Source organism: Leptodactylus fuscus, chromosome 2, assembly GCF_031893055.1.
Source record: "Leptodactylus fuscus isolate aLepFus1 chromosome 2, aLepFus1.hap2, whole genome shotgun sequence".
Lineage (NCBI taxonomy): Eukaryota > Metazoa > Chordata > Amphibia > Anura > Leptodactylidae > Leptodactylus > Leptodactylus fuscus.
The window spans coordinates 71,766,259-71,783,320 of NC_134266.1; the positions used below are offsets into that span (position 1 = coordinate 71,766,259).

Consider the following 17,062-nt stretch of genomic DNA (forward strand, 5'->3'; position numbering starts at 1 on the left):
GCAATGGAAAGCTTCCATCATGTTTTTACATGAAGGTGAATGCATTGGACGCTGGAGGAGTCACATAATCTCCATTGCATGGACAGTATAAGAGTAATGTGAGCCTACCCTTAATTTCCACTCTTTGCAGCTGCCATAAAGTAAAAACACCCCGCTGCTCTGTCTGTATAAGCCAGGGATAGGGAACCTTCGGCTCTCCAGCTGCTGTGAAACTACAACTCCCAACATGCTCCATTCACTTCCATGGGAGTTCCAAGTACAGCAGAGCAAGTATGCATGCTGGGAGATGTAGTTTTACAACAGCTGGAGAGCCGTACGTTCCCTACCCCTGGTATAAGCAATCCAAAAATAAGGAGAGTATCACGAATATGGCAGCCCCAGGAAAGTCATTACCGAAACTAAATTTAAGCGCACGATTTCCTTTCCGCCACAATCCTAGGTAATCATTGTTCTCTCTATAGCAAAACAACCCTATGATTTAATTGAGGAGGTTATTAATTATTACCCTTTGCATTCCAGGGATAGATCCATAAAATAATTGATTTATCTGTAGGTAGGCGGACCTCCTTGGATATCCAGCTTTCATTAGCAGCAATTAATTGACAAGATAATTGTTAATTAGAAAATGTATGACCTTCGACCACAAGAATCTAAAATATACAGGATATAGATGGCATATTAGATTTTTGGTGAAGTTACAAATGCTGCTTATCATTGCTACAGATCAATGAAATAAAATGATTGTCTAGTGGAGATTCGATTAGTTTCATGGGCATTACAATAGAAAACGATATTCTGGTGTATCCTGATATTACCTGTTTAAAATGTTCATGAACGGAAGATGCAAATTATTTCTTGATGCTTTTTTGTCATAAATATATTTTAAAAAAAAGAATGACAAAGTATGCATAATATCTTTCTATAATGAATTTTAATGACACTGGCCACAAAGGGAAGTTTTTGCAGCTGTTTGGCTGGGGCCCCACTTTCCAAAACTTTACTTTTTATTGTAGATTTTGAGCCAAAGCCAAGAATGGCTACAAAACAAATGGGAAATATACAGGAAGCTTCTTCTACTGCTACCTTCTGCTCAATACACTCCTAGTTTTGGCTCATAAAAAAAACCCCAGCAAAATCTGTAACAAAAAAATAAGCCTATAAGGGGCAATTGAAATGGTTCTATTTTGAATTTTGATATGGGCCCCAACTTCCCCCATATTCCTTATAAATTCCAACCAGATTCAGTAAAGGAAGAAACCTTCCAGGAACGCTCTGGCGCAAATCCTTTTACATTTTTGTTACCCTATTACCCCTTTGTATTAAGAGATGGATATACCCATTTTGTTTATTTGAGAAAGAGGTCTGTGATCCCCAAAATGCGTCATTTACTGCTAATAAAAACTGGATTTATTTATATCCAAAAAAGGGTATAGCATCAACTCAATAGGTGCTACTCCACTGATTCTGGAGCAATTTTTTTCTAGTCCCAATGAATAGAAGTTGCTAGTTCCAGAGTCCAATATTCTTATTAACTCCTATACTGTCAGGTGAGTAGTCCAGGACTGCAGCAGACAAACTGGGATCATCCACGTTTTACAATAGTGGTCCTAATTAGCATAGTAGATGCTAAAATGAACAGAAATTATTGCTCAGGAACAGTGGGGGCTAAAGAAAAATTCCAACTGTGTTGGAGCAGCATCTACTAAAGGATGCAAAAAGTTAAATTGGTGAAGGTAGTGAAAGATCTTAAAGGGGCTCTATCATTGGAAAAAGCCAGCCTGTGCTGTATATACAGAAGACAGTGCACAAAGAGACTTCCGATGCACTGAGAAGCAAATTAGCATATGAATAAAAATGGTCTCATTCAAAAACTACTGAGGCAATTTACATACAGGTAGGTGTGGAATAACTTTTCTAAAGGCTATGCAAGGATGAGATTAGTTAAAAATAACTTTTTCCAATGCTACATCCCTTTTAAATGCTGCGTGCTGCAGAGTCAAAAATTGGATTGCGTTCAGGTTAAGTTTCCTTTTATATTTGTTTCTAAAACCAAACTCAAAATTTACAGTTTTCCTGTTGTGGGAACTCAGGTGACAGCTACACCATAGAATTAGATCACATGTGAAGGCATTGAAGACAAATTAATGTTACCAAAGGCCACTTTTAATGGATATCAATCGTAACAGGCTGAATAGAATTGGCACAGCAGTGAAAAACATAATGGGTATCTAGACAACCAAATAAGTTTGATTATCTGGTGCCCCTTATCCTACCTGAAAGCAGATCATATGGAATGTAAAAGTTCAAAATGCCAAATCGTGATTCTTCTGACAGTATCCAGTGATTACCTCCATACACAGTATTTTGCAACCTAGCACGATCTGTCAACAACTTATATGTAAGACTATCTTTGACTGTAGTTAGGGGTGGTTATCTAGCACAGAGAGTGGCGCCCGGGCAAAAGAAGAAACACCACTAAAGCCCTTTACAGCTAATCTGCATAAGAATAAAATGGAAATGGAGCTGCAATGCATTATTTGGGCGGGTTCACACCTGCGCCCGGTCTCCGCTTTCAGGTTTGTGTCTTCTGACGAAAGAAACTGGACAGGAGACGGAAACCTGGCAGTCAGTTTTCAAACCCATTCACTTGAATGTGTTTGCAAAGTGACCGCCCGTGAGCGTCTTCTGCCTCTCAGAGGCGAAATCGTTTTTTTTAACCGGACACAAGGTTGGACATGCAGGACTTTATAATCCGGTTAAAAAAAAAAGTGGTTTTGCTGCAGAGAGGCACAAGATGCTCATGAGCGGTCACTTTGCAAACCCATTCAAGCGAATGGGTTTGAAAAATGACCGCCAGGCTTCCGTCTCCTGTCCAGTTTCACTCAGCAGAAGAAAGAAACCTGAAAGCGAAGACCGGGCGCAGGTGTGAACCCACCCTTAGTTTCCTGCTGACAGACTCCCTTTACAGTGAACATGTAAAATGCTGTTCAGTCTGCACACAGCATGTTATAGAGCAAAAGGAGCAGAGTATTATGTAATACTAGCTGGTACCCGCGACTTCGTCTGCGGTGATTGTAGCAGTGGGTATATACAGGCGTGGGTAAGGTTTTCGTAGTGTGTATAAGGTATGGGATATGAAATGTAACTTTGTATCTTGTTTTTGCTGTAATTCAGAGAATACGTGAGACTTTTGTGTTGAAGTTAATTTGTATTTGAGCTGCTATATATACGGTGTTGTGAGAAACTTTACATAGTGACTTTGGGACAGAAGTATTTGAAGTTAACCCTTTCCCGCCGGTGGCATTTTTTGATTTTCGTTTTTGACTCCCCTCCTTCTAAACCCCATAAGTTTTTTATTTCTCCGCTCCCAGAGCCATATGAGGTCTTAATTTTTCTGGGACAAATTTTTCTTCATGATGCCACCATTATTTATTCTATATAATGTACTGGGAAGCAGGGGAAAAATTCAGAATGGGGTTGATTTGAAGAAAAAATGCATTTCTGCGACTTTCTTATGGGCTTTGGTTTTACGGCGTGCACTGTGCAACCAAAATGACATGTCCCCTGTATTGTGTGTTTCGTTACGATGCCGGGGATACCAAATTTATATGGTTTTATTTACATTTTGACCCCTTAAAAAAATCCAAAACTGTGTTAAAAAATTTTTTTTTGAAAAGTCGTCATATTCCGACAGCCGTAACTTTTTTATACGTCCGTGTACGGGGATGTATAGGGCGTCTTTTTTTGCGGGACCGGGTGTACTTTTTAGTTCTACCATTTTCAGGAAATGTTATTGCTTTGATTACTTTGTATTCAAATTTGTATCAGAATCAAAACAGTGAAAAAACGGAGGTTTGGCACTTTTGACCATTTTTCCCGCTACGGCGTTTACCGAACAGGAAAAATATTTGTATAGCTTTGTAGAGCGGGCGATTTCGGATGCAGGGATACTTAACATGTATGTGTTTCACAGTTTTTAACAACTTTTATATGTGTTCTAGGGAAAGGGGGGTGATTTGAATTTTTAATCCTTTTTATTTGTTTTTATTTTTTTTTCACTTTTTGTGAAACTTTTTTTTTTTTGCATTTATTAGACCACCTAGGGGTATTGACATGGGTGGGCGGTGTCGCGGATTGTCAGAGCGGTGGGGGTCGGCAAACATGGCTGCTCCGGAGCGTTATAGAGCGCCTCCTGGAGTATCGTTAAGGTGAGGGGCAAAGTGGTAAAGTATATGTATATGTGATTGTGTGGGGTTAGGGGCGAGGCTGTAGAGGGCAATATGAATTTTGTGGCTTGCTATGGTCCAAAGTGTGTGAGATTGCAGTGATGGTGGTGTGAGTTTGGGTTTTGTGGGGGTCCTGGCACAAACGTATGTGCGCTATTGTGACGAAAAGTAGCCTATTGCGCAATCGGGTGTATTAACTATGTTTGTGGAAACTTTCAGCCAAATCGGTCGAGCGGGTTTTGCGTGATTGAGGAACAAACATCCGAACATCCAAACTCACAAACCCACAAACTTTCACATTTATAATATTAATAGGATAATTGGGAAGAGATTAAATTATTTATTCCTTGAACTCCATGCCCTTTCTATGCTGAGAAATCAAGGTGGTGGTCCAGACAGTGGTCGACAGCTATCTTTGTATGCACAGTCATAGCTGGGGGCTGTCAATCACTGATGCATGGTCAAAGAAGCAGTCCTAACATAGAAACCGCAAAGATTTCAATAAATAAGTATAATAAGTAAATGGCAACTCATTCTGAATCTTTTCCCACAAAATTATATATCAATCTGTTAACCCCCCTTCTCTATCACATGCTGCCTTCAGATTGGACGGTTCAAGTGACAGGTTCGCTTTAAATAATATTTCTGGTTCTGAGTCTTAACAAAACAGAAAACATGTTCAGAAAGTTCCAGGTTTGATGTCTGTTCCCCTATCCGAACACTTTTCATACATGACACACACTGTGCTTCACTCGCAAATGCAGGTGAGAAATTTGCATGGCAAAGGCGTCATTTGCATTTCCTAGAAATATGACTTTGATGAATAAGGCGGCTCTGTGAATGACAGTGAATGATTTTAATGCAGCAGACAGAAAAAAATAAATTGCTTTGGAAGCTTTGCTGCAAGATTAATTCTGTAGACATGTGATATTAATACTCTCAGACTGCGGCTGTAAAACACTGCTTACTCACCTCACAACCCATATGAAATACAGCTATAATTATTAGATAGATAGATAGATAGATAGATAGATAGATAGATAGATAGATAGATAGATAGAATTTAGTAGCTGCAAAATACCAGCGCACTGCACAACCTTCTCTCTGGAATACTTGTGATCATGTGCACCAAGTATTTTGTGGCCATGCAACTTGAATGATCTTCAAAGATATGCTAGGCCTCAGTGTCAGACTGGTGTGCCAAGGGACCACCAGCAAAATTCATTCTGGGAGCCCACTATACAGCTTCATGCAAATATTACCCAACACACATTCCTCATCAACTTCCTGGAAAGCCCTTGTCTTTGATGGTTTCTGTCCTGGAGTCCTATCAATACTCTGCTGCCTGGCTCTTGCCTCTGACCAGGGCCCAGGGAGGAAAGATACTGGCTGCCACGAATCTGCACCTAGAAGTCATCTCAGCCAACCAGTGTGTCTACAGTGTATAAAAATGAAGTAGGTAGTTTATTAACCCCTTAATGCGCGTAATACATTGAAAGCATAGGGAAAAAAGCCTCCCATTGAATTCAATGGGGAGCGCACGTATGCCGGCTCCCATTCAAGTCAATGGGAGCTGCTTTTTACGCGCTCATTCTGAACGTTCATGTGAAGGCTCCCTAACAGTACCGCACTTCCATGCCTCAAATAGAGGAACTGCGATTGAGGCATCTGAGTGGTTGAAGGGCAAGATCACTCCTACTTCAGCGTCCTGGCTGCCTATCCCTATTGTATATAGGGATACTATGTGCAATGCACTGCAATACACTGGAAAGGGGATCAGGAGATCCCAGGTTTAAGTACCCCTTATGGGAGAGGAAAAAAGGTAAGACAACAAAATTTAAAAAGTGAAAAAAAAAGTTAAAATGCATATTGTAAACAACATAAAGTAAACAAACATGTTAGGTATCCCCATGTACATATACAGGGTTGTTCACACTACCACTGGTGACCGTCAGTAGTGTCCATTGCTATTGCCAGTTACAAGATTATAGCTATGCACACTAGCTGAACGTCACATATTCGCTACAAAATTCCATTCATTTCAATGAGAATTCATCTGGTGCCGGTTAGGGTCTGTTTGCACCAAATCCACAACATGTCCGTTATCTTTCGAGGACAAAAATTCCTGCATGCAGGACTTTCGTGTCCGTGAAAAATAACAGTTTGTATGTAGCTAATATACCTCTACTACATCCCTATGTAACTCCCGTACCATAGTATAAAGAGTAATGAGAGAGAAGTCGCAGATTTGATTCCATAAAGAGTGTGATAGATGCTTGACTTTGGTGGTTCAGCATTTCAAAGAGGAGGATTAATCTCTAAACTGCTGTTCAGTGCTTTAAACTACCAGCTGTTGTGTGGTTTACATCTACAGAATATCTCCCCTGGGACTACAAGAGGAATTTTGGTTTTGCATTAAAACACCCAAGTAGGAAGTTTTTCCAGTAGGTACATGGCTGGGAAATATAAGAAACCGTACAATCTGTCCCTCCTTTAGGTTTTCTAATGCAGAGAAGATTACATGATTAAAGTCTTGCCCCCCGTTGGGCTCTGAAACTTAATTAACTAAGTATTCCCCACATTCAACCAAGGCTGCGGTGCGAGGAGCATTCCGAGACTGCGCTGGGTAATTCAGGCTAGCAAACACACACTTTCCCCAGTTCATTCTTCCCATTTCTCACACTGTACTTTATACCTATTGACAAGAGATACACTATATGGACAAAAGTATTGAGTTTTCTACACAATGTAGGCATTAATATGAGGTTGCCCCACCTTTGCAGCTAAAACAGCTTCCATTTTCAGGCTTTCTACAAGATTTTAGTGCTCTTTCATACAGAAGAGCATATGTGGGGTCAAAACAATGATGTTGGATAAAGATACCCTGGATCACCATTCTAGTTTATTCAAAGGGTATACAACAGAGCTAAGGTCAGTGCACTCTGGGGGCCAGTCAAGCTTTTCTACACCAAACTCACCCAACTTTTGTGGACCATGGTTTGAGCATTGGGACACAGGAATGCTGGAACAGTTAAGGGTCTTCTCCAAACTGTTGGTACCAAGCTGGAAGCACACAATTGTACAAATGTCTTGTTATGCTGAAGAATTAAGATTTCCTTTCTCTGGAACTAAGGGGTCTAGGGTAACTCCAAAAGAACAACTCCATAACATCATCCCTCATCCGCCAAGCTTTACACTTGGCACAATGAAGTTAGGCGGGTAATGTTCTCCAGACATCCTTCAAACTTGGACTCATTTATTAGGCTATCAGATAAAGGAGTGCGATTTGTTACATTTCCAGAGTCCAGTGGTGCTTTGCTTTACACAACTCCTTCCGATGCTTGGCATTGTGCTTGGTAGTGGTAGGCAGGGCAGGCAGACAGCTGCTCAGCTATGGAAGCCCCTACCAAGAAGCTCCTGGTGCAGTTTTTGTGCTGTTATTAATGCCAGAGGAGGTTTGGAGGCTATAGAGTCAGCAGAGCATTGAAGACTTAAGTATTATGTGCCTAGTGTAACAACCCCACTCTAACTTTATCTGGTCTGGAATTTTGTGGCCTACCTGCTGTAGTTCCTAAACGCATCCACATTTCAATAATGCCGCTCACAGTGCAGTTCATGTTGCACTCAGGAAAACATATGATCCCAAATATCAGGAAAATCTTTACTGTCAGACATGCAGTGAAGATCCAAAATGGTCTCAGGCTATCCATTCTAGTAACTGATGGGGGGCCCAGAGGTGGGGCCTCCAAGAGAAAAAAAACATATTTAAAAAATTCTGTGAATAGGTAGAAAATGTTTTGTGAAGCCAAAGTATTAGGTTACTAAATACTTAGATTTCTTCAGGAACCTCTTTTATGTAAACACAGCTATAGTAAGAATATCATGATATGTGATATTTTCTTCTGATATCTCCTACCAATGTTCTATTGAAAGGGTTCTGTCATGTGGTGGCATCTAGTAGGTGGCAGGTGAAGAGGTGAACTTCAGCCCTAATAGTGCCCCTGTCCAGAGGGGTTAGTGTTCTGCCCAAAGGGTAGTTGCTCTCCTTGAGTGACATAGTGGGAAGAAATTAACAATATCATTGCAAGGTATGGAACGTGTTGTTACGTACTGTTTAGTGCATTACTTAGTGACCTGGACATTATTACAACCATACTGCTCACAGGGTTATTGCTCTCCCTGAGGCCCACAGTGGGAAGATATTAATAATATAATTGCAAGATATGGAACAAAGGACAGAGAAGTCATAAATTTACAGAGCTACTCATCCGCATACCAAAATATCTGGCCCTGGCATCATCATGCCCTCCTGCCTTCTTGATGCCTGTCTACGGCGACAACAAGCTGCTGGAGAAAAGGCTCTGAACGTACTACTGCAAACAAAAAAGCAATATCCGTACAGCTGGCTTTGGTGACTGTTTGTCTTCTACTTTGCATGCCAGACATATTGCCGCACAAAGCATGATGAACGTGTTGTGCATTCTCGGAGAATGTGATGTACAAGCGAGGATTCCAGTTAACATTTGTTTTTCTTTCACCTCAAATTCATTTTCAGGTACATGCGGCTATATAAATCTTCCATCACTTTGTCACTGGAGTCTGCTTAAGAGTAAGCAGAATTTTAATGTTTGTCTTTCACGCACATTTTTAACAGTCCCCGGTGGTCGGGTCACAATACACAGACACACTTGGCTGAGCACAATCTGAAGCTGCTCAACTCACCCTGCTACAAGGGAGACTAGAAATCAAATTGGAAATTAAATATAAAGGATTTGAATTAGCATTCTTAATTTTAGTTTCCCTACAAAACAGATTAATGGCTTTGCAAGATAGATGGGCGAGAGTTCCAACCGCAAATAGGAATTCTCAAATTAATATGGAACTAAAGATCTGCCAATAGTGAACAAGTGACAACATTGAAACTGCAGAGGAACTGACGTGCACGTACATAACTAAATTCTGTCTGACTGCTTACAATTGAAGACAGAAAAATGAAAGACTGGCTAAGTAAATGTGACCTTGCACTTCAATGATAACACCATCCCAATGGCTCCTGATATACAGTGAATATGCATCATGTAGCACAGCTAAGTGATGGGGTGTCATTTTAGATTGTCTACAAGATAAATTCCAATAACTTAGTGGTTCTCATTTACAAAGTACAAATAGAAAAGTCACATTTTTCTGGTTTAGAGCTCAGTCTGCCATAATTACTTTCTAAGCCCTAAAGAAAAGCTATTGGAAGACAAATACCCTACATAGCAGTCCCGCATCTCCATACCATGTAAAATGCCAGAATATCACATAGCACCGACCCGCAACATGCTGACATCTACTACATGGCTTTTTCCTTCCGCTTGGAGATGAGAATGTTCGCATCTATGCTTGTATACTGATCTGTCCTCTCCGGCTATGAACATCCATCAGGAGTCGTGATTTATGAGCTGCTACTATATCACAGCAACCATTAATGGAAGTACAATACTGTACTTATCAGGTACAATGTGATTTCTATCGAATCGATCTATCTATCTATCTATCTATCTATCTATCTATCTATCTCTATATCATCTATCTATCTATCTATCTCTATATCTCCTATCTATCTATCTATCTATCTCTATATCATCTATCTATCTATCTATCTATCTATCTATATATCTCCTATCTATCTATCTATCTATCTATCTATCTATCTATCTATCTATCTATCTCTATCTCCTATCTCTATCTATCTATCTATCTATCTATCTATCTATCTATCTATCTATCTATCTATCCATCCATTTCTATCTCCTGATGACACACTTCACAATTTGTTATTGGGGATATTTTGTGTGTAATAATGTTTTTATAATACATGTTATTTTGTCTCACATGGTGTTTAGTGACCCTACTTAGTGTACTGGGGGCCTTGGTATCATACTGCCTGAAGGGCTATTGCTTTCCCTTAGTGACGTTTACTAGTGTTGGATGTTTGTTTTGCATGACAGATACTTTGTCATACTGGATGACATATTTTATGGTATAATATTAAGGGGTAAGATTGATTGATTTAGTATTTTCCCTTAACTGCGACTATGTCAACCTACGGGTCCATTCACATGGAGGAAGTCGGCGCTGACTCTGGCGCGAAACTCGCTTCAGAATCAGCGCTGAAAAATAAGCCTCCAATGACTTCAATGGGTTCCGTTTTCCACGCAGAACCCATTGAAATCAATGGTAAAAAAAAGCCTAAATGGTAGTCTTTTTTTTCAGCACCGATTCTGACGTGGATTCCGCACCAGAATCAGCGCCAACTTCCTCCATGTGAATGGACCCTTAAAGAGGACCTTTCATCAGATTGGGCACAGGCAGTTCTATATACTGCTGGAAAGCTGAAAGTGCACTGAATTCAGCGCACTGTCGGCTTTCCCGATCTGTGCCCTGGGTAAAGCACTATCGGTCCCGGTACCGTAGCGCTTTACAGTCAGAAGGGCGTTTCTGACAGTTAGCCAGGGACTCCCTTCTGCCCAGCAGCGCCTATTGCGCTGTACTGTGGAGCGGGGAGGAACGCCCCCTCCCTCTGCTCACACAGCTCGTCCATAGACGAGTATTATCAGGAGGGGAGGGGGCGTTCCTCCCCGCTCCACAGTACAGCGCGATAGGCGCTGCAGGGCAGAAGGGCGTCCCTGGCTAACTGTCAGAAACGCCCTTCTGACTGAAAAGCGCTATGATACCGGGACCGATAGCGCTTTACCCGGGGCACAGATCGGGAAAGCCGATAGTGTGCTGAATTCAGCGCAATGTCAGCTTTCCAGCAGTGTATAGAACTGCCTGTGCCCGATCTGATGAAAGGTCCTCTTTAAGGGTATTGAGATAATCTAGAAACCTGTGATTTGTTTGTTGTCCAATCCTTTAAGAGGCCTTGCAACATACCTGAGGATGTATGGCACACAAGATACTCATCTGCACACAGCTGTTTCATGGGGAGCTTTGCTTTCATTAGTGCAGAGTAAGGTACTGTCTGGCTGGTTAAGAGGTCTTTGAGGGAAGGCTGCTTTCACATGGAGTGTTTTGGCTCAGGAATTTGGTCAGGAAACGGACTCAAATTCCTCCTCCTAAAAAAGCCTCATCATACGACTGTATGGTGAGGCGTTTTTTGGAGGAGGAATTTGAGTCAGTTTCCTGACCAAATTCCTGAGCCAAAACACTCTACTGTTTCTCCTTGTGGAGCAGACTAACTAGGTGTAATACTCCTTTGGAGGAAAGAGGATATACTGAAATGGAGACAAAGATAATTTACATATCTTTTTCTCTAGAATATTCCCTTTAAGGCTAAGGCCCCACGTAGTGAAATGTGGCAAAAAAAAACTCTGCAGAAAAAAACACGGTGGAAAGACAATCACGTTTATTTCTTCAGTATTTTTCATTCCATTTTCGTAGAGTTTTCCTCTGTGGACTTTCTGCCTATATTATACCTATATGGTAAACGCTAGAGTTTCTGCAGGTATAATTGACATGCTGAGAGTTTTCAAAACATAGACGTTTATGAAAATGCGGCTTTTGAAAATGTGGATTTTTTTTTCTGCAATGTGTGGATGGGATTAGCCAGTATCCCATTCACTTTGCAGTGACTGTAAATGCAGCACATGGGGCTTCATTCTAAATCTCCTTACCAGCTACTTGGCACTTTCTATAAGGAGAAACAATACCTCGCTAAACCTTAAAGAGTTAGTATTTTTCATAGTATATTCACAGACAGATGCAGGTCTAACCTCTGGGACTTACATCTGTGTAAAGAATATGTCTCACATCCGTCATCCTGCCTTATACCGAAGCCAGATTAGACAGAGATGTCCTCCGTGCAAAGTATCATTAGGGTAAACTCTTGTGCACCATTTTACGTTCTGCACTATACCCCTTGACAATTTTTTTTTTTTTTTGGGGGGGCGCAGTTTCCAAAATAAGGTAATTTCTTGGTACTTCACACTACACTAACCTTTTAAGGGCTCTGCAAATGCATCATGGCACCTGAAAATGTCCTCTAAAAGCTTAATGGCACCCCTCTCTTTCTGTGCCCTGCTGGTTGCCCATACAGCAGTTTTCATACACATGTGGGGTATTTCTATACTTTGTAAAATTGTGTATCAAATTGTGGGGTGCATTTTCTCCTTTAACTTGGGGTTAAAGCAACGTTTTATGGGGGGGGGGGAGTAATCTTTCATTTTCACATCCCAATGTTAATAAAAATCAGTGAAACAGCTTTGGAGCAATACTGCTCATTATATTCTCTGATAAATTCGATTAGGGGTGTAGATTCCAAAATTGGGTCTTTCATTGTACTGGCACTTTAGGGGCTCTGCAAATGAGAAGTGGCAAAACGGTTCTAGAAACATTTACCTTTCAAAAGCTCAATGGCGCATCTTCCATTTGGCGTGCTGCCAAAGCTGCAGTTTACCTCTACATGTGCGATATTTCCACGGTCGTGAGAAGTGAGAAAGGTGATTTTCCTTTAACCCCTTGTGTGTGGGTAAATTTTAAATGAATATATATTAAAAAAAAAAAAAAGTATAACTTTAACTATACTGTATAACTGTATTGCTTAACATCAGCAAGAGTGTGGTTATTTCAGATCTTCAAAATTTAGTTCAGTTTTACTTGTTGAAAACAATTAAAAATGCTTTGTCATTGATCAAATACAAAACAGCTGATGAATTTCTCTACAGCTACTGATTCATCAAACTAAAATATAATTCCATCCTAAAAATTGATTTTAACTAAACGTAATTCCTGCCCAGTCAGAGATAATAAACTAGTGATCGGTGGCTCCCAGCTGTCAGATTCCCACTGAGCTGACGCTTATTGCTCTATTCACTCCATAGGAGGATAAATGTCAGTAGTACAACCCCTTTCTATTACACTTATCAGTCTTGGAAAGAATTGATATTTGCATTATTAATCTTTTTACATTTACATTCTCTTACATGTTTCTTAATATTAAATAAGAAAAGCATTACTAAATACCTTACCAAAGTATGTTAGCCACCAGGCTTGGAAATTGCACAGAGCACCATCTGTTAAGACTTCACCCTGGGAAGAAAAGAAAAATAAAAAAAAACAGCCAAAATTATTTTTTTTTTTAGTTTTTATATAGAGCATTGTAACTTAAAGGGAGTCTGTCAGCAGTAAATTTGCTCTAAACCTAATCCCAGTACTTTGTAGAGATGATTCTACAGATTCCAAATATACCTCTGTTATTCAGCTTTAGAGCTCCAGTTTCATCATAAATTTTATTCATATGCAAATCAGAGGAAATGTGCTTTAAAAGGGTTTCTTAGCTTGTTGGGCTCAGCTTTGTATTACCAGCCATGGCACTTTTCTCCACATCTGCATGTGAAAAGAGCAATTTCCATGAAAATGGGGCTTCAAAGTTGAATAAGACAGGTATACTTGGAAACTGTGAAATCACTTCTACAAGGCTTTATGATTAAGCTTATAACCATTTCCCTGGTGACAGACTCCCTTTAAAGGGGCTCTATCATTGAGAAAAGTCATTTTTAACTAATCCCATCCTTTCATAGCCTTTAGAAAGACTATTCCACACCTACCTTTACTATGTAAATTGCCTCAGTGGTTTTTGAATAAGTCCGTTTTTATTCACGTGCTAATTAGACTGGGTGCACCATCGTGCACTCCTCTCCTGTTGTTTCCTATGGGTGTATACAGCACAGGCTGCTGCTGATGATGATGATTTCCTGCTTGCACACACACATAGGAGATAAAAGCAGGGACGAGTGCTGCTGGGAACTTCCTGTGCTGGCTGGAAGCTCATTAGCATATGAATAAAAATGGGCTTTTTCAAAAACTACTGAGGCAATTTACATATTAAAGGTAGGTGTGGAATAGCCTTTCTAAAGGCTATGAAAGGATGTGATTAGTTAAAGATGACTTTTCCCAATGATAGAGCACCTTTAAAGAGTATCTGTCAATTCTCCTGACATGCCTGTTTAATAAATACTTCCAATTCCCTTAATATAGAAAAAAAAATTCTTATAACTCTATGTTATGTGATTCTTTAGCTATTCCTACTATAAACTTCTGAATAAACTAGTCGTTATCAGGTGTTATTTCATGGGGAATCAAGTTTTTCCAAAAACAGACACATCAGACCTGGTGACAGGTCCTCTTTAATACGCTAGACAGCACTTCTCTTGCTCTTTCCTTGGCCCTCTACCATAAGGCAGTACAAAGACAATAAAACTGTACTCGTTGATGAATTGCAAGTGTTGCCGTGATGCGGCGAGAGGATGACTACTGCTGCACGATGCCTATTTTGTCAAGTTTTATGACCACTGAAAATTGATTTGTAATAGAGCGCTAATGGCAATGATTGACTAATGAATTCACTATATAAACCCGCATGTAAAACACGAATAAGTGAATGAAACCTTACCATGACATAAGCGATGCTGTCAAAGAAAGCAGCAATGGCCAAACTCAGAATCATTTTCTGCCAAAGAGAAAAAAAGGTCATATATGAGTAATAATAAAACTGTCTGGATTTCATTCATATTTTAAAGGATATATAATTATAAAGTCACAATCTTATTTAAAAAGAAATTTTGTTAGATTTTTTTTGCCAATCTTTTAATTTCTCTTCAAAGACAACAAGAGTTTGTTAACTAAAGAATAAGAAATTAGATGAGGTAATTGATAAGGAACATGGGATTGGCTAGCCCCTTTTCCTAAATCCAATATATTCCAATTCATGTGGTGGTGGGAGGACAACATGCAGTTTCTCTGCGCAGTTACAAGGGTGTGGTCTGGGAAGACAGGCATGTCCCAGCCAGGCACCTAAAGGGTGTTTGGTAAAGCCCCACACCAGAGAGGTCAGCTGACTAATCAAGGTCTGATTGTGTGTGAAGACTGGGAAGTGTGGCACCACACTGACAGAGCTGACCTGTCCAGACCAAATCTACAGAGCAGGTACTGTGTCAAGTTGTCAATCATTGTTGTTGCCAAGGTGGGAGTCTGGTAGCCAGCCTCCTGTATAGTCAGGGAAAAGTTCCTTATGTTTAAGTGAGTTCTCAGCCAAGAAGGGTTTTGTTTTAGTTGTGTGCCTTTGCAAAGGCAGTGAATGCACTACAAGTAAATAAAGTCTGAACCTGTGTGCAATCCAGTGTCTGTGTCCCTGTTTCCTGCACTGCTATAAGCATCTACCTGAGCTATTCCCCACACCCTAATACTCTGGGGTCTCTTCAGGCCCAGAGGATAATGATCATAGGCCACGGGAAGGTAATCAAACATAGCAGTGTAACACTTCTTCTAGGCTCCGGCGCTGGTCTTCCAGCATCTTAGGTTCAGAGACTGCTGAGGTCAAGTGGGTTATACCGTCATCAATTTGCATCATGATGCCAACATGACCAATGACGTCATTCATAATATCTCAGTGAACATAAAAGTCCCGAAGACCTGTGCCAGAGCCGAGGAAAGGTGAGTGAATCTGTTTGTGTTTATTAACCTCTCTGTGGGCCTCCGATCATTATTCTCTGGGGTCTCTTTAAATCCCAGAGTATAATAATAGTTTTGAGTGGCAGACTCCAAAAAAATCATAAGGAAAACCTTATGGGCTACTATGGGAAGTGGAGGGGCCACTATGAGACATTATACTGTGTGGTGGGGCCACTATGGGACATTATTCTTAAAGAAGTTGTTCAGTAATTGGTTTGAAATATTTTTTCTTCCTATTTTCCTCTCCTAAAACCTATGTGCGTCTTATCAGCTGTGTCTTACAAAAGTGAAAAATACAGTAATCACATTCCATTTCCTGAAATGAAGCTCTGCAAACTATAAGTCTACATATTCAAGAAAGAAAGCTTCTGCTGCACTTTATCTCTGCTCACTGAGGTAAGGCCCGCTTCACATCTGCGTTCGGTATTCCGTTCGGGCAATCCGTTTGGGGACCCCCCAACCGGAATACCAAACGCATTAAAAAGCGGTGCGCAATGAAACCACACGGACCCCATATACTATAATGGGGTCCGTGTGTTTTCCGTGCAGTGTCCACATGAATCATGTGGAGAGAAAAGTGCTGCTTGCTGATTTTGCTCCTGCTCGAGCACAATGTTCCCTTTATACACATTGCTCATACCTACAACCCATGTCTAATGAAGATTGCATGGACAGCCGAAACATCATATGTATACATCTCAGATTGTATATAATAAATTACCTCCAATTTGCAACTCAACACTCTGGAGTGCTGAGCTTCTTCATATAGATTGAAGATAGGGTGGATCCTACTTGCGCACCCATCACCTAGTGGACCTTACATCCCTTCCTTTGCTCTTGCCTGAGTTACCATGCAGCAGAATGAGTACAATGTGGATTTGTAAGGTCCACAGCCTGGATGAGATTTGTAACATGTCATCTACTTGTTTAATACTGTAAACCACTGCAGAATTTACCTGTGCAGGTAAACCCATAGCAAATCTGCGACATGTGAATTCCCCATTACAGATGATTTCAACCCCTCACATATTAGGTGAAACATCCTGGCTTTACAGATAAAAAATATTCACTTTTTGGGAATAAAATACATTAAGTTACGCAATTTAATTTTGTAAATATTTATCGAAATTGTGATTAAAGCCCAAATTCAGTGTGACAGAACGTATGACAAACTACAACCAGGGAATTTATATCAGTCATTCCTGAATGTGTCTCCTCCTGGAACTCAAAAGGATGAATCCTATAACTGCTTATCTTATTTCTTCAGGATGTGCTCAAACATCATTTTCATGTTGGCTTCACAACATATCGGCTCACGCTGCGTTACAATGGATGCCTGCCTT

The 17,062-nt window shown here is 40.4% G+C and overlaps 1 protein-coding gene across 1 annotated transcript in view; it reads right to left on the minus strand.

Moving 5' to 3' along the window:
- Positions 1 to 17,062, minus strand: part of LOC142194690 (uncharacterized) — a 352,778-nt gene that overhangs the window by 285,750 nt on the left and 49,966 nt on the right. The window contains exons 4-5 of the mRNA XM_075263977.1: positions 14,662 to 14,718; positions 13,238 to 13,298 (exon numbers count right to left, since the gene is read on the minus strand). Coding sequence (XP_075120078.1) covers positions 13,238 to 13,298; positions 14,662 to 14,718 — 118 coding nt within the window. The remainder of the gene's footprint in view (positions 1 to 13,237; positions 13,299 to 14,661; positions 14,719 to 17,062) is intronic.